We start from the raw sequence: 23,966 nt of genomic DNA on the forward strand, positions 1-23,966 counted from the left end.
GACAAGCTGGGGAGGGCCCTGCTGAATCTAGACCCAGAGGCTGGACAGCTTCAAGAGGTAGTTCGTGACTGTGGGGGCAAATAACAAAGACTGCCCCAAAATACAAAAACCACAGGCCATCTAGCCCCTCCTCCAGTCGTTTAACCTCGGGGCCTCACACTTACTAGGAAAGTTTTTTACTGTTCCAGCCCTTTTTTGTGCTGTTTTATTTCTGAGTTAAGGCCTAATTTCCTGCCCAGGCACATGGATGGACTTCAATCCTATTTTCTTCTAATGCTGCTGATGGGATGATAGATGTGTCACGATGTCCAGCTTCTTCTACCTCACAAACTTTTCTGACTTGGCTGGACTGGAACTGTAAGCATCCCAAATGCAGCCTCCCTCATAGCTAGAGTGACGATGTACAACAACTATGCTCAGCTATTGGTTGAGAAGGAGTTTCATAAACTTTTATGCCTTAAGTGGGCCTCAAACTTCAAGCCTTCCAATGTCAGCTTCCCAAGTCGCTAGGATTACAGGCTTAAGCCATTTGTGCCCATTTCCATCTGGGTGTTTACTGGGTGTCTCCCCTATCTTGAGACCTGGAAGGTCAGTAGTAAAAGCACATCTGAGTACGTGGGAGAAATAAGGCTGTGGCCAAATCACCAATTTCAAGCTGTCCTTGCTAAAGCAAGGCCAGCACATTGGAAGTGGCGCTGTAGCTCAAGTGGTAGAGCGCTCTCCTTGAGCTGAAGAGCTGAGGGATAGCACTCAGGCCTGGAGTTCAAGCCCCTCGACCACACAAAAAAAGCCAAGGCCAGCACTATATTGGCAAGACTTCTGAGGGGCACACAGGAAAGGGCTATGCCCTCTGGATCCCTTCTTAATGGCTAGTTTCCTAGGGCTATACCCCAAGAACTGCTCTGGGATGCAGGGCACCAGTGGTTCATGCCTGTAATCCGAGGTCCTTAGATAGCTGAGATCTGAATGTTGTGGTTTGAAGCCAGCCCAGGCAGGAAAGTCTGTGAAACTCTTATCTCCATTTAATGACCGGAAAACTAGAAGTGGTGCTATGGTTCAAGTGGTAGAGTCCTAGCCTTGAGCAAATAAAGCTCAAGGATAGCACCCAGGCCCTGAGTTCAAGCCCCAGGATCAGCACACACACAAAAACTGCTTTTGGATGACCTCTAACCTGGCCTGTGCACAGCTCTTGGAGCATGGCAGGCCACCTATTGATGATGTGCATTAAGACCAGATGTTCAGGTGCGATGGACATGGCTTAGTGAAGTACTAGCAGAGGAAGGGCCAAAACCTAGTTCTTTCAGCCCTAGTGTCACTAGGATTTTCAAATGCCAGGATTCTAGAATTTCCTAGGAAGTAGACAGGCCACCCATAATCCTAGCTACTCAGGAGGCTGAGATCTGAGGATCACAGTTCAAAGCCAGCCAAGGCAACAAAATCCAAGAGACTCATCTTCAATTAACCACCAAAAAGCCAGAAGTGGAGCCATGGCTCAAATGGTAGAGACGAGCCTTGAACAAAAAAGCTTAGCCAGTGCCCAGGCCCCTGAGTTCAAGCCCCAGGACAGGCACCAAAAAAAAAAAAAAAAAAAAAAAGATAGCCATGCCAGGCATGCATGCAGTGATAGCTGCACTGCCCAGCTAAGCAAGCAGCCCATCCCCACCCCAGCCGGGACTATGCCTCTGTTCCCTTAATGGTACAGTAGTGGGTATCACTGCCTAGAGTCTTCCAAACCCTCAGAACCACAAGCAGAGGGGTCACCCTGGTCCCTCCAGAGCTCCAAATCAGTCATAGGCCACACTGTCTGTCACACCTAGAAGTAGAAGCCAGCAGTGCAAAAACGCAAAGACAGAAGAGGATTCTTCTGTGCAGAGGCCAAGCAGGTCCCTGGAAGGAGAAAACTGCCTTGGCTTGTCTCCCTAGTTAGCCACAACCCATTCAGAGCCCATAGCCTTTATTTCTCAATTCGAGGATTGGGGGTGTCAGACCAGAGTGTGAGTGAGCCTGAACTCCATGGTGACATCTCCAGTGTGAGGGTGAAACTCCACCGCATAGCTGACTGTCTGAGGGCCATCCAGCGGCACTCTAGGATCCAGGGTGGTGCTAAGGAAGTACACGGCCTGCTTGCAATGGGGGTTCCAGCAACAGTCCCCCTGTAGGACAAGCATCAAGAAGACTGGTAAGAGTTCCTGGCATCTGTGTCACTTCCTGTCCAGTGTTGGGCCAAGTGACCCTAGGTCACAAAAGTCATCTTGTGGCCTAAAGGACACAGGACAGGAATACACAGAGCACAGGCAGGCTGTACCTGCTTTGGAATCAGCACAAAATAGTCCCAGTGTACTACCTTGTCTTCCACAGGCTCCAGGAGGCCAGTGCTGACTGTGCTGTCCGGCGTCAGGTGGTATTCCATCCACAGAACAGCCCCATGGCTCTTCCCAGGCCTGGGAGGAAGTGTTGGATCAGAGACAGGCACACAGAGATGGGCAGTCCCAGTTGGCCTTCCCTCAGCTTTCCTAAAACTTCTGGTCTTCATTACTGCCCTCCTCCAGTTGAACACTCCTAACACTCTACATCCCAGCTAACCAAGTCCACATAGACAAGACTGAGGAAGAGCAGCCACAGCTCATCAGAAGCCCAGTCATTCCTTGCAGCCTGGCTAGGCCCTCAGAGTAAACCCTGGGGCAGACCTGTGAAGCTGCAGGGTCAGTTCCCACAGGCTGAGGTCCAGGAAGGCAGAATAGAGCCCTGGCACTGAAGAGATGCTAGAAAACAGCCCAGGCGGCAGTAACATCTGCCCCCAGTCCAGAGCCCGAGGCTCATGGTCTCCACTAGGATAGGAGGAGCCCATGTTCCTCTGTGAAGAGAGCTAGCGTTGGGAGAGTGTCTCCCATGCCTTGTGGCAAACAGCCTTCACCAATCCTAACCTACTTTAATCCCAAGAGACGAGGGGAAAAAATGGGCCAATGGGTAAATAACTGAGCTCACATTTCTCTGCAGCGATAATCCAGTAAAGAGGTCTCAGATGGGGGGCCCTTCCTTACACATGCCCTGAGGCTGTGGGATGTGCCACAAAGCAAGTATAGAAAAGATGAGGACATGAAGTCACCGAGTGGAGCAGAGGAAGTGTCCTGCATGGCTGGTACCTCCTCCCAGTTCTTCACCCCAGCCCCCACCTCCAGAGCGTCCATTCACTCACTTCCTCAGCTCCAAGCAGCCCTCAGCACGCACAGACTGCTGGGGGACAGGCTGCTGAAAATTGAAGGTCAGGATCCGCTCGGGCACAGAGAGGCTGCGACAGGGGTACTCCCACAGTGGGTGGGGTTCCGCTTCCTTGCTCTCCCGGAAATCCAGGGCCCTCTGAGAAAAGGAGGGGATTTGAAAGTCTGTAAAGATGCACTGGAGCCAGCCAGGGGAAATTCACCCTGTGGCCCAAGTCACCCAGGGAAGGGAAGGCCATGTGATCATTCTGTGAAACAGCTTCACCTTCTACCACTCTTTCTCAGTGGCCTAAGCCTTGCTTTTTAAACGGGGGAGATAATGGTTCTGAGGACCAGACATCTATAAAAGGTGAAATCATGCAGGAACTGGACACACACCCCCACCTGCTGATACTGACATTACAGTCATACATCCCTTCTTAAAGGCTAGGGAAAGACAGCCATGTAAATAAGCAAGCTCAGCATGGGGAAGAACAGAGACACATTAGTTGAAAGTGGGGCTGTGGTAGGCAGAAGCAGGATAGAGAAGCTACCTGGAGGAAGTGACTGTAGGCAGGGTCTTATAGGTCCTAAGGTCAAATAGGAATAAACAGAAGGGCTAAGAGATGGACAAAAGCAAAGCAGGTAGAGGCGGCTGGGGTAGCTCAGGGTGACTGTAAGGTAAGGAGGACTTTTCTGTAGTGGACACATGGCCAGATTTAGGAGCTACGTGTTTCCTTGGACAGGAGACTACGGACTAGAGAGACCTGATTTGGTTGGTAGCAGTGAGAGCACAAACCTGGACTGGCAGCTCCTGGAAACCTGACAACCAACTAAAAGTAAAAACAGGACTGGCAGGGAGGACGCCTGGTCTGGGAGCAGTAGTAGGAGCTGATCTAGAGGTAGCTATGGGACAGGTACAACTGGGGCAGCATGAATATCAAGTGGCCTGACAACACTCAGCTGTAAGAAATATTTACTGATCTTAACTATCTGTTCTGTGCTCAGAAGAGAACAGACATTGATAATGAGGCTGGCACCAGATTTGCAATGATAGGAGCAAGAGATAAAAGATGCCCAGGAAGGCAGGTGCTGGTGGCTCACGCTTGTAATGCTAGCTACTCAGGAGGCTGATCTGAGAATCAGGGTTCAAAGCCAGCCCATGCAGAAAGTCCCTGAGTCTCTTATCTCCAATTAACCACCAGAAAAACCATAAGTGGTGCTGTGACTCAAACTGGTAGAGTGCTAACCTTGAGCAAAAGATTTCAGGGACAGCATTCAGGCCCTGAGTTCAAGCCTCAACCACCACCACCAACAAAAAAAAGGTGCCTAAGAAGGAGCTTAAGAAGAGGTACTCAGAGCAGAACCTCAGCACATAGGACATTTCTAGAGACATGGATACTCAGTGGCCTACCAGGGAAAAATGAGATACAAACAGAAAATATACACAAGGGGCTGGGAAGGTGGCTCAGTGGTAGAGTGCTTTCCTTGCATGCATGAGGCCCTAGATTTGATTCCTCAGCACACATAAGCAGAAAAAGCTGGAAGTGGCGCTGTGGCTCAAGTGGTAGAGCACTAGCCTTGAGCTGAAGAGCTGAGGGACAGTGCCCAGGCCCAGAGTTCAGGCCCCACGACTGGACCCAAAAAAAAAAAAAAAAAAAAAAAGAAAGAAAGAAAGAAAATATACACGAGCCATATTAAAACTATAGGTGGGCACCATAGCACATATCTGTTATCCCAGCTACACAAGACATTAAGGTCAGGAAGATCATGGTTTCAGACTGCCCGGGCAGAAAATCTCGTAAGACCCAAACTCAATGGAAAAAGTATGTAACAGTACATGCTTGTCTTCCCAGCAATAGCAGGAAGTACAAATAGGAAGACTGTGGTCCAGAACAGCCCAAGCAAAAAAATCTTATCTCAAAAATAACCAAAACCAAAAGGGTTAGTCATAGCTCAAGTGGTAAAGTGCCTGCCTAGCAAGTGTGTGAAGCCCTGAGTTCAAATTTTTTTTTAAAGGTTTACTCACAATTTAGGTTCACACAGAAAAAAACATGAACTGAAAGAAAAGCAAGGGGTGGGAGTTAATTGTTAAATTGTTCATTTGTTTTGGTTTGGTTTTTTGGTCAGTCATGGAGCTTAAACTCTGGGCCTGGGTGCTGTCCCTCAGCTCTTCAGCTCAAGGCTAGCGCTCTACCACTTGAGCCACAGTGCCCACTTCCGGCTTTTTCTGATTATGTGGTGCTGAGGAATCAAACCCAGGCCTCATGCATGCAAGTTAAGCACTCTACCACTGAGCCACCTTCCTAGCCCATAATTGCCATTTCTTAAATGCAGAGTTAGCACTGTAGTGTTCATGATTTCTCTCTTCTCTTTTTTTCTCTTCTTCCTCTCTCTCTGTAGATTTTGTCATAAAAATGACCCCACACCCTTCTGCCCTGTCCTACTTATGAGGACCTACCATGACTCTCTCCATCTCAATTTTCACATCACTGTTGCTGTCATGACTGCCCTGAGTTCTGGGATATGCAGCTCTGGGTGGTTACCGACTTCTGTTTGACACCCATGGAATTGTCAACATGTTACATAAATAACCCTGTAAGGCCCTCCTTATACATCCTTCCCCAGCACTCTCCTATTGGACAGAGTGCTCAGAATGAAAATGATTGCCATAGAAGGTGACCACATTATCTTGTAGAAAGGTTGTTCTAACAGAAAACAAGCTGCTAGCACTGGCAAAGGCAGTTCTAATGGTGTGGTGACACTCAAGTTTTAGCTGAATTCTTCTGTTTTTCTTTTTAGGGCTAGTATTAGGGCTCAAACTCGGGCCTTGTGTTCTTGTTCAGCTTTTTTACTCAGCTGGTACTCTACCACTTGAGTCATCAGTCTGGCACTTTTGTTAGTTGGAGATATAGTCTCAGGGACTTTTCTGCCTGGGCTGGCTTCAAACTGTGATCCTTAGATCTCAGAAGTAGCTATGAGCCACCAGCACCCAGCCCTGGCTGAATTCTGATTCAGAGATTCCAGCATGGGGTCAAGAATGAGCCTAAAAACAGACATCTGGTTCCACATTGTATCCAGATTAACATTCATGCTAGACAGAGAAAAACAGCAACACCAGTGAGGCCTGCCTGTAGTCATGTAGAAAGGGTAGGTAAGACAATGCTCAGAACCATGGACCTGCCGACCTTAATCATGTCATCCATGATGTGTACATCAAAGCCTTCACAATCACCACAGGGGCTCCGGATCCGCCACAGGTCCTGTGGAGAAGGAAGAACTCTATAACCATCAGAGCCACAAGGAAGTGAGGCAATAAGAACAACAAAAAAATTAGGAGGCCAGCAAGAACCAGGGAGTATATCTTGCTATTTCTGTACAATTGAAACTTAAGATGCAGAAATCACAAAGCCAGGGGCTGGGAAGGTGGCTCAGTGGTAGAGCGTTTGCCTTGCATGCATGAGGCCCTGGGTTTGATTCCTCAGTACCACATAAGCAAAAAGAAAAAAGCCGGAAGTGGCGCTGTGGCTCAAGGTAGAGCGCTGGCCTCGAGCTGAAGAGCTGAGGGATAGCGCCCAGTCCCAGAGTTCAGGTCCCCCCAACCAGACCCCCCCCCCAAAAAAAAAAAAAAAAAAAAGAAATCACAAAGCCAGTGTTTCTATAACAAATTGGAATGTCAAAATATCCTCGCCTCTAAGGCGACAATCAACCGGAGATTTTAGAGGAACAATTTTGTGCTTGCTGTCCAGACCATTTCCAGATACCATTCCAAAGCTAGTGTCTGCAAACAGAGATTGAGACATGGAGAGGAACAGACCAAGAAGCATGCTCTGGCCAACCCCACTTCTTTTTTCTCTATCTCCTGGAACATATGCATATACCTGAGGCGAGTGTCCTTCTCTACAGTCCTTCTCTGGCTATGAGAAGTAGAATTACTATAGAAACTTGACCAGATAAATAATACTGAAAAAATGCCCAGAAAACAAGTGATAGAGTCACTTGCTTTCAGGCTGGCCTAGGGTCCAGAATGGCCTAAATTCACTACGTAAGCCACGCTAAACCTCAAACTCATAATCTTCCTGTTTCAGTCTCCCAAGTGCTAGGATTATAGAGCCATTTTTATAAAGAAATTATCAAGTGCAACCCATTCTACATTTTAGGTTTAAAAGCATTTCAATAGCCTTTTAAAAAAAAAAGCCTTTTCTCAAAAGACTTTGTGACTGTGGTTCTGCTTTGATGAGAAAATTAAAAGGAAGCTTTTAAGTTGCTTCCTGAATAAAGAAGTTGACTCCCATCTCTGAACACTTTAACAACCAGAGCCTCAGCTCTTAACGAGAGCAGAGCAAGCTGCACAGCATGTGTCTTCTGAAATGCTTAATTTATATTTTTTTAATTATTCTGATAAGCTACAATTGTAAAATGACAACACATGGCTATTTCTATTTCATATGTCAAATTACTTCTTTTGAAAGACATAAGCTGCCTCTATTCAGCTCCACAGTGCACTGATAGAAAAAGAGCCCACGTTGTTCCACCTGCACCCAAGGTGTATGTAAAAACACACATCTCCCACCCTCCTCTTGCTTGGTTGTTGCTAGTTTTTGCAAAGCCCTCTGGGTGGCCTACCTTAAACTCCACAATCATGGCGTACAGTGAGGCAGCCTGAGGCATCACCACAGCATCAGGCTCCAGGTGCTGGTCCACGGCAGTGCGGACATACCAGAAGTACAAGTTGTGCCATGGCAGAAGGCTGGTGGTGAAGAAGGGTTCACCCAAGAGGAGAGAGACCTGGTGACCAGAGCAGGAAGCAGGACTCAGGAGTCTGAAGTGCTCAACTGACAAGTGAAGGGCAGATCAGCAATTTCACAAGAACATGGAAGGAACAGGCCATTCAGTCAGTCAATCAGTCAACAATGCATGCCAGGTCTGTACCAGCCCCTGAAGATATAAACAAGAGAAAGATAGAGTACTGCTCTCAGGAGTGAAGAACAAAAGATGAGTAGAAACTATCTTCATGTGACAGGAGCAAGGAAGGGGCATGTAGAGCTCCAGAGATCATGATGTACCCCAGGAAAGCTTCTAGGATGGTATCTTTCCCAGCTCCATTTAAAGCTGCATCACCCATTTATTAAGATTGGATGCACTGTCCCTGTTACTAGGTTTAAGGACTCTATAGGAAACATATTGGCAGAATGATATTGCTGGCACCCAACACCCAGAACAATGCCAGGTAGGGCAGATGTTTAGTAATCATTGCTGAAAAAACAGATGCATGATGATGAATCAAAAGCCAGAGTGATGAGATAAAGAATAAATAAATAAATAAAAGGTATAAGCAGAAGCAAGACCTTCCTGGAGTTTGTCAGGAGAGGGTGCAGAGGACATAAATTTGAGGGGGAGGTCAGAGATGCAAGCAGGAGCCGATCACTCAAAGGCAACTGATGACAGGCTAAGGTGGCTCAACTCACTCTGGAGGAAGGAGTTTGCCAGGGTTTAAAGTAAGTACTATATTGTAAAAGATCCTTCTGAGGACTATAACGTATGTAGGGAAAGTTCTAAGGGTGGAGCTGGGGACTACCTGCTACATAGGAGAAAGCTTCTGTAACATTCAATCCAGTGGTGGGAGGATATAGCTGTACAAAGGGAGGAGAGAAAGCCAAGGAGACTCTGACAAGACTCCCCAGAGCTGGGAATGGAGAAGTAGAAACACCAGAAGAGCAAAGTCAGTCTTGAGTACTTCCCTCATGCTCACCCCTGTACAAATGCCTCCTCTCACTACTTCTACTCAATAGGGATCTAGTATCAAGCCAATATCATAGAAATGGCTTACAAAGCCGGGCGCTGGTGGCTCACGCCTATAATCCTAGCTACTCAGGAGGCTGAGATCTGAGGATTGTGGTTCAAAGCCAGCCCGGGCAGGAAAGACCGTGAGACTCCTATCTCCAATAAACCACCAGAAAACCGGAAGTGGCGCTGTAGCTCAAGTGGTAGAGCGCTCGCCTTGAGCTGAAGAGCTGAAGGACAGTGCTCAGGCCCAGAGTTCAAGCCCCACAACCGACAAAAAAAAAAAAAAGAAATGGCTTACAAATTTAATTATCTTCTAAACCCTCATGAAATTAGGATATCTAAGAAGACATCTAGAGATCTAAGAAGATATCTAAACTTGTATCTGAATGTTCCGAATGCCACTACTCATTAGAACCATAAGGTGAAGATAATACAAATGTTCACCAATTAATATATGAATAAATAAAATACAGAATATCCACACAATAGACTATAGTCCAGCAATAAAGAGAAGAAGTAGGTCAGGCATTATGGCATACTCTCTTTATAATCCCAGCTACTTGGGCCAGACACTAACGGCTCTCTCATGCCTATAATCCTACATACTCAGGAGGTTGAGATCTGAAAATCACCATTCAAATTCAAATTGGGCAGGAAAGTCGGTGAGACTCTTATCTCCAATTAACCACTAAAAATCTGAAAGGAGAGTTGTTACTCAAGTTGTAAAGTGCCAGCCTTGAATGAAAAAGCCAAAGGATGGTGCCTAGGTTCCGAGTTCAACCCCATAGCAGCATGCGTGCACATGCACACACGCACGCACGCATGTGCGCGCGCGCACACGCACACGCGCACGCACGCACACACACACGCACACACACACACACACACACACGCACACACACACACACACACACACACACACAGAGGCCAGTTCAACTTTAGCACAAGCTCCCACTGCATCTAAAAAAAAAAAAAAAACTAAAAACATAAGAACAAGGATTGTGGCTCAAGTGGTATAGTGACTGCCTAGTAAACTCAAAACACTGAATTCAATTCCTAGTACAATAAGGAATGAAGTACTGAATTGTGTTACAATATGGATGATCCTTGAAAGTAGTACACAAAGTGAAAGAAGTCAAACGCAAAGGTCAATATCTACATAAACATATATATATGCATGTGTGTGTGTGTGTGTGTGTGTGTATATATATATATATATATATATATATATTCCCCTTTGCATGCTTTGTTCAAAATAGGTAAATTCAAATAGACTAGTGATTGCTTTAGGGCTAGAAAGATTAGAGACAAATAGAGCAACCATTAATGGTAATAGAGAGCCTTGGAAAAGTGTTCTAGGAAAAAAATGTTCTAGAAATGATCTGGTTATACTTATACCCTATGTATATACTAAAATCTAATGAATTGAATACTTCAAATGAGAAAGTTGTATATGGATTATATTATAGAGCTCTTTACTTTAAAAAGCATCATTATAAATGGGCAAGAGACTTGAATAGGCATTTCATAACACAAGACCTAATAAGCACATCAACATTATTAATCATCAGATAAATACAAATTAAAACTGGAATGAGATCCCTGCACACCCACTGCAATGGCTATATTGAAGAAGAGAAAATGTAGCAAGTGTTGGTAAGGACATCAAGAAACAAGCCCTCATACATACTGATGGGGGATGTTTGATGTGGCCACCCAGAATGACACTTTAGCAGTTTCTTAAATATAATTACCATAGCCCAGCAATTCCATGCCTAGGAATCTTCCTAAAAGAACTGAAAACAGTCCACAAAGATTTATATGCCAGTATTCATAGCAAAAATATTCAAACTAGCCCAAAAATGGGAACAGTAGACAGATATATCAAACTTGGCAAACTGATATTATGGAATATTATTTAGCATTAAAAAGGAACAAAATAGGCTGGGAAGGTGGCTCAGTGGTAGAGTGCTTGCCTTGCATGCCTGAGGCCCTGGGTTCGATTCCTCAGCACCACATATGCAAAAAGTAAAAAGCTGGAAGCAGCTCTTTGGCTCAAGTGGCAGAGCACTAGTCTTGAGCTGAAGAGCTGAGGGACAGCGCCCAGACCAGAGTTCAGGCCCCATGACCGGACCCCCCCCCCCAAAAAAAAAAAAAATTACAGCATTTTACTTTTGTAAAATGCTCAGAAATGGCAATTGTATGGAGGCAGAAGAACAGCTGCCTGCGTTCAGGGGATGGGTACACTGCATTAGCTGGCTATAAAAATAGGTTCCCAGGAGTTTGGTAGAAATATTCTAAAACTGGATTATAACTGTGATAACTATACATAGAGGAAGGACAAGATGGTAGAACTGAGTGGAAGGAGACAAACATGAAAGAGACTGAGAACGAAGCACCAGAAAGGAAAGAACAAAGAAAACCTGGGACAAGTAGCCCGACATAAATGCTTAGTAACCCAAGGTCTCTGGTAGGAGCAGTTCTGGGGGCTGCAAGAGCAGCTGTGGTAGGACATGATGTGAACAGGAAGTGAAGCAGGGTGCTATGAAGGAAAAAGTGGGGATAGATGAGCCTGAGTTCAGAGGAACAGTTTTGTGCTTGATGGCCCTCTCTCTGCAAACACCTCACGCATCCTCACAGTGGCAAGGTTTCAGCTGGTAAGTTAGCTGAGGGACATCACACACCAAGAGGTCTAGAGGACAGTGGGGAGTTGGGGCTACCTCAGCACTGGGCCGCCCCCTGCTCATGTGGCCCCAGAATGACCAAAAGCCCCTACTCCTTACCTTTTTACCCTCCAGGTCTGAAGAAGTTAGCAACTCAGGCCGTTTCTCAATGATACTAATTTTATCTTCCAAGTGGTTAGTCTTGAAGATCTTAGAAAGAAAGTAGTATGATTACTGCATTTGTAATGAAGCATTTTAGTCCAGGAGGATGGGGGAAACTTGGGCTGAGGGTATAGATCAGTGGCAGGGCTCCTGCCTAATGTGCATGAAGTCATGGGGTTGATACAAAGAAGAGGAAAGGGGAGGGGAGAGGAAGGGAAGGAAAAGGAAAGAAAGGAATGAAGGAAAAAGAGAAGAGAAAGGAAGGAAAATGAGAGGAAAACCAAACACTTCTCAAAGTTGCATTCTCTGCTTTTAAATTGTCTAGCCAAATGGCTCAAGAGCACCAAATTAATTGCTGTGTGGAAATTCCTCCCCAGCAGCTCCTATAGACCAAGAATGAGGTCATGAAAAAAGACTCTTGGCACTTCTTACAGTTGTGGTAGAAGTAGATCACCCTCCAGTGAGGAAATCAAACCAACACTGCCAAGCAGAGAAGTGCCTTCTCCAGTTGGGCTTGCAGTGACTCCCTGGACAAAAATTTAGTCCCAAGAATAGAGCTACAGCTGAAGAGATTTTACATGAAGGAAGGAAAGTCTAAGCTGAAGAGTTATGAAAACCAAAGCAGAGTATAAACATCTTCCAGTTCAAAGGGCTTCTATGTCAGTACTTCAGGCAAGAGCCAGAGCCACAGGAAGGATTTTCAATATAGTGGCTACTTCTGCCAGTTCCTTGGTTCCAATATGCTGCAAAACTACCCATCCCAGACTCAGGAAGGAAGATGTAACTGATTCCCTTATTAATTCAGTAACATTTATCACTTACCCTTTTCATTAGTTTATGGGAAGCTGCTGAACTCTCAATTGTAAATACCTAAAGAGAACACCATGGTATGAATTATCAGAGATGCACTTAACATATGGAAAAACCTCAAGAAAAAAGGGATGAAATCAATGAAGATTAATTGTACTTAAATGAAAATATTTAAAAAAAAAACAAAAAACAACAGAAGTCAGCTGGGAATGTGGCTTAGTGGTAGAGTGCTTGCCTATCATGCATGAAGCCCTGGGTTCGATTCCTCAGCACCACATAAACAGAAAAAGCCAGAAGTGGCCCTGTGGGTGAAATGTAGAATGTTAGCCTTCAGCACAAAGAGGCTCAGGGACAGTGCCCAGGCCCTGAGTTCAAGCCCAAGACTGGCAAGCATGCACATACACACTTAAAAAAAAAAAACAAAAACCCTTGCTGACCACTGGAGGCTCATGCCTGTAACCCTAGCTAATCAGGAGGCTGAGATCTGAGGATTACAGTTCAAAGCCAGCCCAAGCAAGAAAGTCTGTGAGACTCGTATCTCCAATAAATCACTAGAAAACAGTCCAAGCCCCACGGCCACAAAAAAAAAAGCCCCAGGACTGGAGCATGCTTACACACACACACACACACGCACGCACGCACGCACGCACGCACGCACGCACGCACGCACGCACGCACACACACACGCACACACACACACACACACACACGAACGAACGAAATATGAAATGGGGGGTGGGGGAAACAAGCAGACAAAAGAGAGACAGAAAAACTATCTTTAGGATGCTGATTAAAAGGCATGTGTCTAGTACCTGCTCTGCTCCAAGGTGATGGGCCAGCATGGAGAGTAGACTTCCATCACTGACACAGAGGCAGATGCTGTCTGGGGTCAGCACCTGAAAGAAAAGAACAGGCTCAACACAGGTTTGCTTAGCCTCAGACCTCAACCCATCCTCCTCATAACATGGATGGATCCTTTTGGCTCCCATGCTGTCATGTCTGTCTCCTAGATTCAAGCAATAAGCAGTCCTGACCTACTCATCTCTTCCCTCCGTGCTCACTGTCAGGAAACTCCCAATTCAACCAGAAGGCTGAGCAAATGCCCCACGTGAAGAAATCTACCTCCCAATCTATGAGAACATTTTTCCTCTTTGTCCATGTTTTCAGTGACTCCTCAAAGGCAGGGGAACTTTATGGACCACAGACTCCTCAGACAGGAACTTGGGACAGCATGGATCCTTCCTCTCCCTGAAAAATGTATGCATTCACACCCAGGCACACTGTTTCTATACCCATATCCAATGGGTGCCCAAGACCCCTTGCAAAGGCCACATAAGCTCCCCAGGTGGATCCCCTTGCTACATGCAGCAGGAAGCAAAGGTTTTCTAGCTGGATTTACATTTTAAAATTTATAGAGGGGCTGGGAAGGTGGTTTAGCAGCAGAGTATTTGCCTAGCATGCATGAAGCCCTGGGTTCCATTCCTCAGTACCACATAAACAGAAAAAGCTGGAAGTGGCACTGTGACTCATGTGGTAGAGTGCTAGCCTTGAGCAAAAAAGAAGCTCAGGGACAGTGCCCAGGACAAGTTCAAGTCCCAGTACTGGCAAAAAAAAAAAAAAAATTAGCAAATCACAAGCAGAGTACTGGGGTCTTTGGGATGGGATACTTACGGTCCTCAAAGCCTGAGCATACTGATCAGTTCTGTCCTGATCATTAATCTCTCCAAACCGAGGCCGATTCCAGAGCAGATGAGCCTGGCAGTCACACACGGGGCGCATTTGGTGGACCTTCCCATTTTCTTCAGGGCTAGGTTAAGAAAGGAAAAAGCAGACATAAGTGATTAAGCATGAACCATAAGATGCCAGTAAGTGAGGTCATGCACAAGTCTCTAGTGAATACCAGCTCCCAAGCAGGCATAGCATCCAGACTTTGCTATCATCCAAACAAGACATAGCAACCCATGATAGCCTCTTATTGAGTATACACAAAAGTATATACCCTTTGTTCTTATTTTATTCTATTCAGGTACGTATCACTCCACCTCCATCTCTGAGTCTGTACATGGGAAATTTACACCAATATGCAGTTTCTAAGAAGCCTCAATCCTCTACTCCAAGGCATGGCATACCTGGTCCTCTGAAGGCTATACCATACACAGTAGTCATCATGGTGGGCAACCAAGCAGAGGGCTGTACCCTGTACAACAGGCTCCTCTTGTGGCAAGAAATACACACATTGCATCCAGTGGTCCCGCCACTGAAATGGGGAGCAGAGAGATAAGAGTTACCAAGCTGTACCAACAGCAGCAATTCTAATCCAGGGACCAAAGCCACACTAGTATGCAAAGACATGGTACCCAGCTGAACTCTGTCTTAAAGAAGGCTAAAATAAAAAATAACTAATAGGTCTCTCTCCATATTGGGTTGCTTTCCAAATAGGAGTTTTTGTCGATGCTTAATCCTTTCAATATTTCATCTATATCACAGTCTTAACATTTTAAATATCTGCGAGTATTCTGCATAAGAACTTAACTTACATCTAAGCTTACATCCAGTTTTTGCTAGCATAAATTCTGTGATGTACATAGTTCTGTGAATATACATAGTTCTGTGAATATACCTTTTTCTTTTTTATTCTTATCCTGTATATAAGGACACATGAAAGAATAATCTATTTCCTTTTCTGTAATTCATGATTTTTACTTTCTACTAAGCTAGAGAAGGTGAGTTTTTCTGTTGTTGTTGTTTTTGTAGGTCGTGGGACCTGAACTCTGGGACTGGGCACTGTCCCTCAGCTCTTCAGCTCAAGGCTAGTGCTCTACCACTTGAGCCACAGTGCCACTTCTGGCTTTTTTTGTTTATGTGGTGCTTAGGAATCGAAACCAGGGCCTCATGCATGCAAGGCAAGCACTCTACCACTGAGCCAACTTCCTAGCCTGAGATGAGTTTTGAGGGCCCAGAAAGTGAGGCTAAGGCTCTCTATTCCAAATTGCTCAGAGTCCCTAGTATTATCCCAGTGGAGGGCTAGTGGTCTTCGTGGCTGTGCCAGGATGACGGAAAGAGGCATAACTAATACACCAAGAATTCTTTGCTGTTTATTTTAATTTTTTGTTGGTTGTGGGGCTTGAACTCAGGGCCTGGGTACTGTCTCTGAGCTTTTTTGCTCAAGGCCATTACTCTGTTATTTTGAGTCACTGCAGCACTTCTAGTTTTCTGGTGGTTAATTGGAGATAAGAGTCCCGGGGAACTTCCTGCCCACACTAGCTTCGAACTGCAATCCTCAGATCTCAGCCTCCTAAACAGCTAGGATTACAGACTGAGCCACCAGCACCCAGATGCTGTTCATTTTATTTTTATTTATTGTTTTCTGTCAGTCATGGGGCTTGAACACTGGGCCTGAGTGCTGCTGTCCCCGAGCTCTTCAGTCAAGGCAAGTGCTCTACCCTTGAGCCACAGGGCCACTTCCAGTTTTCTGGTGGTTATTTGGAGATAAGAGTCTCACAGGCTGGGTGCCAGCAGCTCATGCCTGTAATACTAGCTACTCAGGAGGCTGAGATCTGAGGATCACTGTTCAAAGCCAGTCCAGGCAGGAAAGTCTGTGAGACTATTATCTCCAATGAACCACCAGAAAACCGGAAGTGACATTGAGGCTCAAGTGGCAGAGCACTCACTTTGAGCTGAAGAGCTCAGGGACAGTGCCCAAGCCCAAAGTTCAAGCCTTATTTCTGACAAAAAAAAAAGTCTCACAGACTTTCCTGTTTGGGCTGGCTTTGAACCACAATCCTCAGATCTCAGCCTCCTGAGTAGCTAGGATTACAGGCGTGAGCCACCCAGCTTGCTGCTCATTTTGACTAGTGGTGCTGTCCATGAACTCACCAAGAGGTCTGTCTTCCTACAGGTAGGCTGTTTCTTAATATCTATCTACTTATTTATTTTGTATAGTTATGGGGACTCTGCACCTTCTTATTAGTGAGTGTGAGTGTGTGTGTGTGTGTGTCTGTGTGTTGCTAGGGACAGAATCCAGGGCCTTAAGTGTGCTAGATAAGCATTCTATATCCCCAGCCTCATTTCTGTTTCATTTTCAAAGGAATTCTTCTTTGCCTTTGACTGATAGTACTGCCTACAATTTTGTGATCAGAAGTTCTATAGGCTATTTTTCCCAATAATAAAAGTTTCTCTCTAAGAAAACATGCTCAACTACTACTACCTCTTACCTGGAGCCCCTCTGGGTCTGACTGTGCCCAAAAGGGAGCCATGGTGCACTTGATCTTCCCCTCAGGGTCCATTTCAATGTCCCACCAGGAGAGAACCACCTGAGCTCGGCCAGATGCCAGAGGTTCAAACTGTTTGCTGTGGCAGGCTGCCGAGCTACTGACTTGCTTGCTAAAGTCCACACTGTGAAAGAATATTCAGGAACTATCATATAATTTGATATCACACATTCTACTGTTAAACTTCTATGGAAGGAGATCTCTCTATGACACTTAATTGCAAAGAACTTAGGTTTTCTTCCCAAATAAATAGAATTTCCCAATTCTCAAAGCACCAGCACCTGGGGAGGATCCTTGGTACCTGAACATAGGCAGCACATGACTGAGGACAGTGAAGTCAGAGGGTGATACTTGGTTCAGTTGAATGTCGTAGACAGAAGGTGCACCAGGACACCTCTCTAGTTCTGAGGGGGGAACGATGACCTGCTCCCCAAGGCTGGTCTGAACATGGACAGGAAACAGCTTGTTCCATGACCACATTCTTCTGGACTCCACCAGCTGGGCATAGACAGTTGCTCTGTGAGGCACTGCTTCACAATTCTCCTAAGTTTGTATTAAAAACAACAACAAATCAGACATCCAACCCATAGGAATTTCTATTGGCCAAGAGATCTATTACTCATTTGGCAAGGAAAATTTAGTAACATCTTTCCACTATCAGGATAGTGACTGCTTTTAGTCAAATGCCCTTGGGGAAAGGAAAAACAGAAGTCAATTTTTTTTTTTTAAAGGGGCTGGGGTGGGGGGCTAGGAAGGTGGCTCAGTGGTAGAGTGCTTGCCTTGCATGCATGAGGCCCTGGGTCCGATTCCTCAGCACCACATAAGCAGAAAAAGCCAGAAGTGGCACTGTGGCTCAAGTGGTAGAACACTTGACTTGAGCAAAAGAAGCTCAGGAACAGTGCCCACGTCATTTTTGTTTGGTTTTTTTTTTGTTTTTTTTTTTAACTGTATTTTTTTTGTCTTTTCTTTTTTGGTACTGGGGATCGAACCCAGGACGTTGCACTTGCTAGGCAAGCGCTTTGCCACTGAGCTACATCCCAGCCCCAGTGCCCACGTCATTTTAAAGAAAAACTTAAGGGGCTGGGAAGGTAGCTCAGTGGCAGAGCACTTGCCTTGCATGCCTGAGGCCCTGGGTTCGATTCCTCAGCACCACATAAGCAAAAAGAAAAAAGCCGGAAGTGGCACTGTGGCTCAAGTGGTAGAGCGCTAGCCTTGAGCTGAAGAGCTGAGGGACAGTGCCCAGGCCCAGAGTTCAGGCCCCACGACCGGACTCAAAAACAAAAACAAAAACAAAAACAAAACTTAAGACTGACAATCTCCTTGCTTCTGCCTCCCGAGTGCTATAGGCATGCACTACCACAACCAATTTTTACACCTTTTTTGTGGCAATACTCTTGCTATGCAGTCCAATTCTCCTGCCTCAGCTGTTCAGCAAGACTGAGACCTGAGTTTCACATGAGACTTTTACCTCCAGTTACCAAAAAAAAGACAGAAATGGTGCTGTGACTCAAGTGGTAGAATGCGAGCCTTGAACAAAGAAGCTAAGGGACAGCATACAGGCCTTGAGGTCAAGCCCTAGTTTTTTTTGTGCTGGTCCACAAAAACAAAAAGCCTGGGCTGGGAAGGTGGCTCAGTGGTAGAGTGCTTGCCTTGCATGCATGAGGCCCTGGGTTTGATTCCTCAGCATCACATAAGCAAAAAAGAAAAAAGCCGGAAGTGGTGCTGTGGCTCAAGTGGTAGAGCGCTAGCCTTGAGCTGAAGAGCTGAGGGACAGCGCCCAGGCCCAGAGTTCAGGTCCCACGACCGGACCCAAAAAAAAAAAAGCCTGAATTATCATCATGCTCTGTTATCATTCCAATTTCCATACCATCTTGGAAGACAGTCCAGGACTTACTGGCAAGTAGCAATTCTGGTCCCAGGTTTAGTGTCCATTCAGCTCAGCTCTTGCTCATATACAAGAACCAGAATCTCCTCACTGCAATGCCCAATAGAGAGCTGCCACCCTGACCTTTTTTTTTTTTTTTTGGTCGGCCGTGGGGCTTGAACTCTGGGCCTGGGTGCTGTCCCTCAGCTCTTCAGCTCAAGGCGAGCACTCTACCACTTGAGCTACAGCGCCACTTCCGGTTTTCTGGTGGTTTATTGGAGATAGGAGTCTCACGGTCTCTCCTGCCCGGGCTGGCTTTGAACCGCAATCCTCAGATCTCAGCCTCCTGAGTAGCTAGGATTACAGGCGTGAGCCACCAGCGCCCAGCTCTGACCTACTAGTTTTAACAAGCACTGCTGACAACTCTTCCCTATTTGGCTATGGCTTGAGCTCCTTCTTTCACTCATTCATTTATTCATTTACTCACTCATTCTGCATCCTCTATATACCAGGCCCAGGAGACCCAGCAGGGAAGGAAAGTACTTATAGCCATTACCACTAGAAATGACAAGCACAGGGCTTATCTACATCAGCACACCTTGCCACCTGAGCCACATTCCTCCCAGGATTGAGGGGCATCCCAGAGTATACAGAGAGGTAGGTACTAATGTCTGTGCTGACCATGGTATAGCAATAAGCAATGTGTGCAACAGCTTACCTGCACCAGATATCTGTGTGCATGTTCATAGGATGGAAGTGCTCCCTCCCCAATCAGTTCTGTGTCAAACAGCTCTGTGACCAGGATATTGGCACGGCACGGCATGTCACCATCTGAAAACACAACAGAACAGAATCAAAGCAAGGAACAGAATAGGAAAAGTAGTCATAGTAAATATGTAAAAGATAAGAAAGCCAGGCCGGGCGCTGGTGGCTCACGCCTGTAATCCTAGCTACTCAGGAGGCTGAGATCTGAGGATCGCGGTTCAAAGCCAGCCCGGGCAGGAGAGACCGTGAGACTCCTATCTCCAATAAACCACCAGAAAACCGGAAGTGGCTCTGTAGCTCAAGTGGTAGAGCGCTCGCCTTGAGCTGAAGAGCTGAAGGACAGCGCCCAGGCCCAGAGTTCAAGCCCCACGACCGACAAAAAAAAAAAAAAGAAAGCCAGGTGCTGCTGGTAGCTCATGTCTGTAATCCTAGCTACTCAAGAAGCTGAGATTTCAGGATCACATTCAAAGCCAGACTCAGGAGGAAAGTCCATGAGACTCTTATCTCTAATTAAACACCAAAAAACTGGAAGTGGGTCTGTGACTCAAAGTGTTTGAGCATTAACCTTGAGCCTAGAGCAAAAAAAGCTCAGGGACAGCATCCAGGCCCTGAGTTCAAGTTCCACAACCGTCAAAAAAAAAAAAGAAGCAGTTAATGGATCATTATATTGAAATGAAATGCATATGCATAGATTTGAAATATTATGTCTGCAACTGATTTCCCAGTGAACCCAATGGTTCAACAATGAAAGAATCTACATACTATCATAGTGGTATAGGCCTATAATCCCAGCACCGGGGAGGTGGAGGCAGGATGATTGAAAGTTCAGAGCCGGGCGACGGTGGCTCGTGCCTGTAATCCTAGCTACTCAGGAGGCTGAGATCTGAGGATCACGGTTCAAAGCCAGCCCAGACAGGAAAGACTGTGAGACTCCTATCTCCAATAAACCACTAGAAAACCTGAAGTGGCACTGTAGCTCAAGTGTAGAATGCTCGCCTTGAGCTGAAGAGCTGAGGGACAGCGCCCAGGCCCAGAGTTCAAGCCCCACAACCGACCAAAAAAAAAAGTTCAAAGGTCAGGCAAATGATAACTGGCAAATACAAGTCAGAGAAAATGGATATACTGTACCACTCTTTTAACTCTTCTGTATGCTCAAGTTTAGGGTGCAGAAGACTTAGAAATAAGAAACGAAATACTATGCCCCCCAAATGTATACTAGATGGAAAATATAAACTGGAAAATGAAACAGTTTCAAATTGAAATCAGTTAAAAATATAGAAATCTTTCCATTCTATCAACAAAAAGTATTTTGGGAGCAAAAACTACCAAATATTTCCAGACTACAGAGATGGACAGAAAATCAAATCAAGAAAGGGAAGTTAAGCTGGGAACTGGTGGCTCACACCAGTAATTCTAGCTACTCAGGAGGCTGAAACCTGAAGCCAGCCTAGACAGACAAAACCAAGACTCTTATTTCCTCTAATTAACCAGTAAATAGCAGTACGTGGAGCTCTAATTAAAGTGGTAGAACCCAGTCTTGATGAAAAAGCCAAGCAAGAAACTGAGGCCTTGAGTTCAAGCTCTAGCACTGGTACACACTGGCTGGCATGTGCACGCACACGCACACACACACAAACACAAACACACCCAAAGTGAGGAGTTGTCTGATAATCTTCCAGTCACTTAGCTGCATGACTAAAATTGAGACTCATGATTTAGAATTCCCCAGAGTCTTTCTATTAAATCCTCCTAATTAAGTTGGTGTCTTGCTACCAAGTAATCTCCCCAGAACCATCTGCTTTAATAAAGTAAGACTTTGGAGAATTCTTTTGTTAAATGTTTTCTAAACCTCTGTAATAAGTTACTTCTATAATTAAAACTTTTAATGAACCAAGAAAAACAAAATAGACTTTGGAAGGAGCTATTCATCATAAAGAATTATTGTAAACATTTCTAATGGCTCATAAATTATAATTTGACAAAATCCACTCATCTTCCTTACAAGAAGACAAATCTGACAGATGATGCTAGAAGTATCAAAATAGTTCATAAAAGGACAAGAGCTAGCAGCTCATGCCTGTAATACTAGCTACTTAAGAGGTTGAGATAATGAGTATCAGGGTTCTAGGCCAGCCCTGCAAAAAGTTCATGAAACCTCATCTCAACAGAAAAAACTGAATGTGGTGGTAAAAATCTGTCTACCCAGCTATGGTGGGAAATATAAATGGACTACAATCCAGGGTGGCCAAGGCATAAAGCGGATCCTATTTCAAATATAACAAGAGCAAAAAAGATTGGAGGCATACCTCTACTTGCTAGCAAGTACAAATTTCTGAATTGAAACTCCAGTACTAAAAAACAAAAAACAAACAAAAAAACACAGACATCTGAAATACAGTTCTGAGATGGGTATAGTGGGGAGAGCTTAAGCCTATAGTCCTATAAATCTGATCTGGATCTGTCTTTCTAACCTTGAGCCCTTAGTTCACACCATCAAATGTCTCATCTGTAAAAGGGGGATGGATGGTAAAGGGCAAGAAGGACAAATGAATTCTGCCTCCTGTGATGGTATACTAACATGAAGTAAAACAGATGTTAACAAACTTCAAGCCAAAACCAGTGGCTCACACTTACAATCCTAGCTACTCAGGAAGATCTGAGAATCTCTGTTTTGTACCAATCCCAGGCGGACAAATCAGAGAGACTCTTAACTCCAATTGGCCAGCAAACAAAACAAAGCAAACAAAAACCAAAGAAGTGAAGGTGTGGCTCAAGTGGCAGAGCACCAGCTATGAACAGAAAAGCTGACTGGGCAAAAGCTCAGTCTGAGGTTAAGCCTCAATATCCAGGAAAAAAAAAGAAGAAGAAACTGGCACAGGGACCAGTACGTTAAGGGGCCCTGCCCATCCTAATGTCCTGTCACAATGCTGATTATCTCAAGCATAAATACGTAAGCCTGGAATCCCACCTCACTGCTGCACACTTGCTCCTGTCTCACCAAACAACAGTCTCAGTCATACTGTAAGAAAATACCATTTACTAGTAACTCCAGAACAGGTACCCTGTTCACTACCTTACTCCAATGCCTAGTACCCCATGAATGGAGAACAGATACCAGCAGAATCCTTGATTCCTCCCCCGTTATCCTGCAGCCAATCAATCACCAAGCCCTGCCAGTTCTACCTCCTGAATAATCTTTAAGCTAATTATGCAACATAAAAATGATATATGATCCAAAACTGCTTCATTAAAATGAAAATAAAGCTTTATGACCCAGTGAATTTTAATAAATACTTCATGGGAGCCTGGCATTTAGCATTGTGAGGGAACAATGAAAAGAGGTCTGGAGAAGAGCAGTTTACCCACGTGTGCCACATGAATGGGTAAGAGCTGCTATATCTGTTCTGTGCAATCCATCTCTGGGAAAAAGACCATAAACTTAAATGGCATTTCTAAGGAAGAATGACAACAGAACCTTGGAGAATACACATTGGGACAAAAAAGTAACAAAGGACAACGAGTATTGGGAGACATCACTAAGATAAAGTATCAGGAAGGACTAAGTGGCAGACAAGTACCAATGCTGCAAAAACTAGAAAGAGAAACAGAGGAAGACACCCAACTTGGCAACAAGAAAGCTGTATGTTGAGATGGACAATTAGTAACAAAGTCTGCCCGGCACTGGTGGCTCCTGCTTGTAATCCTAGCTACTCAGGAGAATAAGATCTAGCTGAGAGCTGAGCATCACAGTTCAAAGCCAGTTAGGGAAGGAAAGTCTGTGAGACTCATCTCCAATTAACCACTAGAAAACCAAATGTGGCTGCACTCAGAAAACTGGAAGTGGTGCTGTGGCTTGAGCCAAAGAGCTGAGGGACAGCCCCCAGGCCCAGAGTTCAAACCCCACAACCGACAAAAAAAAAAAAGAAAAAGAAAAAGAAAATCAAATGTGGTACTGTGTTTCAAAGTGGTAGAGCACTAGTCTTATCTAGCCTTAACAAAAGAGCTCAGGGACAGTGCCCAGGACTCAGTTCAAGTACTGTGACCAACAAAAAAGAAAAGAAAAAAAGTTTTACATCAAGCTCAGTGGCTCACACCTATAATCCTTGCTACTCAGGAGGCTGAGATATGAGGATCAAGGTTCAAAGTCAGCCCAGGCAGGAAAATCTGTGAAACTCTTACCTCTAATTAACCACCAGAAAACTGGAAGTGGCGCTGTGGTTCAAGAGGTAGAGCACTGGCCTTGAGCTGAAGAGCTCAGTGACAGCACCCAGGCCCAGAGTTCAAACCCACAACAACACACACACACACACACACACGCACGCACACACACACAATGGGGGTGAAAACTTGACTTTAGGTAGATATTTCAATTCTAAAATACCTCTAAAAAAATAGAAAATGTTTTACTTTACTTTGCAAATCTTTCAAATGTACTCTCCAACTATCA

The 23,966-nt window shown here is 45.1% G+C and overlaps 1 protein-coding gene across 3 annotated transcripts in view; it reads right to left on the reverse strand.

The window, feature by feature from the left end:
* Window positions 1–1,937: 1,937 nt before the first annotated feature.
* Prmt7 (protein arginine methyltransferase 7) overlaps window positions 1,938–23,966 on the reverse strand; it is a 35,552-nt gene continuing 13,523 nt past the window's right edge. For all 3 annotated transcript variants that reach the window (XM_070004725.1, XM_070004727.1, XM_070004726.1), the window contains 13 exons: window positions 19,473–19,585; window positions 17,192–17,433; window positions 16,834–17,014; window positions 14,749–14,876; window positions 14,291–14,426; window positions 13,432–13,515; window positions 12,632–12,679; window positions 11,768–11,857; window positions 7,824–7,985; window positions 6,386–6,460; window positions 3,197–3,357; window positions 2,345–2,441; window positions 1,938–2,153 (listed from right to left, as the gene is read on the reverse strand). In XM_070004725.1, coding sequence (XP_069860826.1) covers window positions 1,983–2,153; window positions 2,345–2,441; window positions 3,197–3,357; window positions 6,386–6,460; window positions 7,824–7,985; window positions 11,768–11,857; window positions 12,632–12,679; window positions 13,432–13,515; window positions 14,291–14,426; window positions 14,749–14,876; window positions 16,834–17,014; window positions 17,192–17,433; window positions 19,473–19,585 — 1,688 coding nt within the window. In that variant the 3' untranslated portion in view covers window positions 1,938–1,982. The remainder of the gene's footprint in view (window positions 2,154–2,344; window positions 2,442–3,196; window positions 3,358–6,385; window positions 6,461–7,823; window positions 7,986–11,767; window positions 11,858–12,631; window positions 12,680–13,431; window positions 13,516–14,290; window positions 14,427–14,748; window positions 14,877–16,833; window positions 17,015–17,191; window positions 17,434–19,472; window positions 19,586–23,966) is intronic.

This window comes from Dipodomys merriami, unplaced genomic scaffold (genome assembly GCF_024711535.1).
Source record: "Dipodomys merriami isolate MVZ:Mamm:240054 unplaced genomic scaffold, mDipMer1.0.p SCAF_64, whole genome shotgun sequence".
Lineage (NCBI taxonomy): Eukaryota > Metazoa > Chordata > Mammalia > Rodentia > Heteromyidae > Dipodomys > Dipodomys merriami.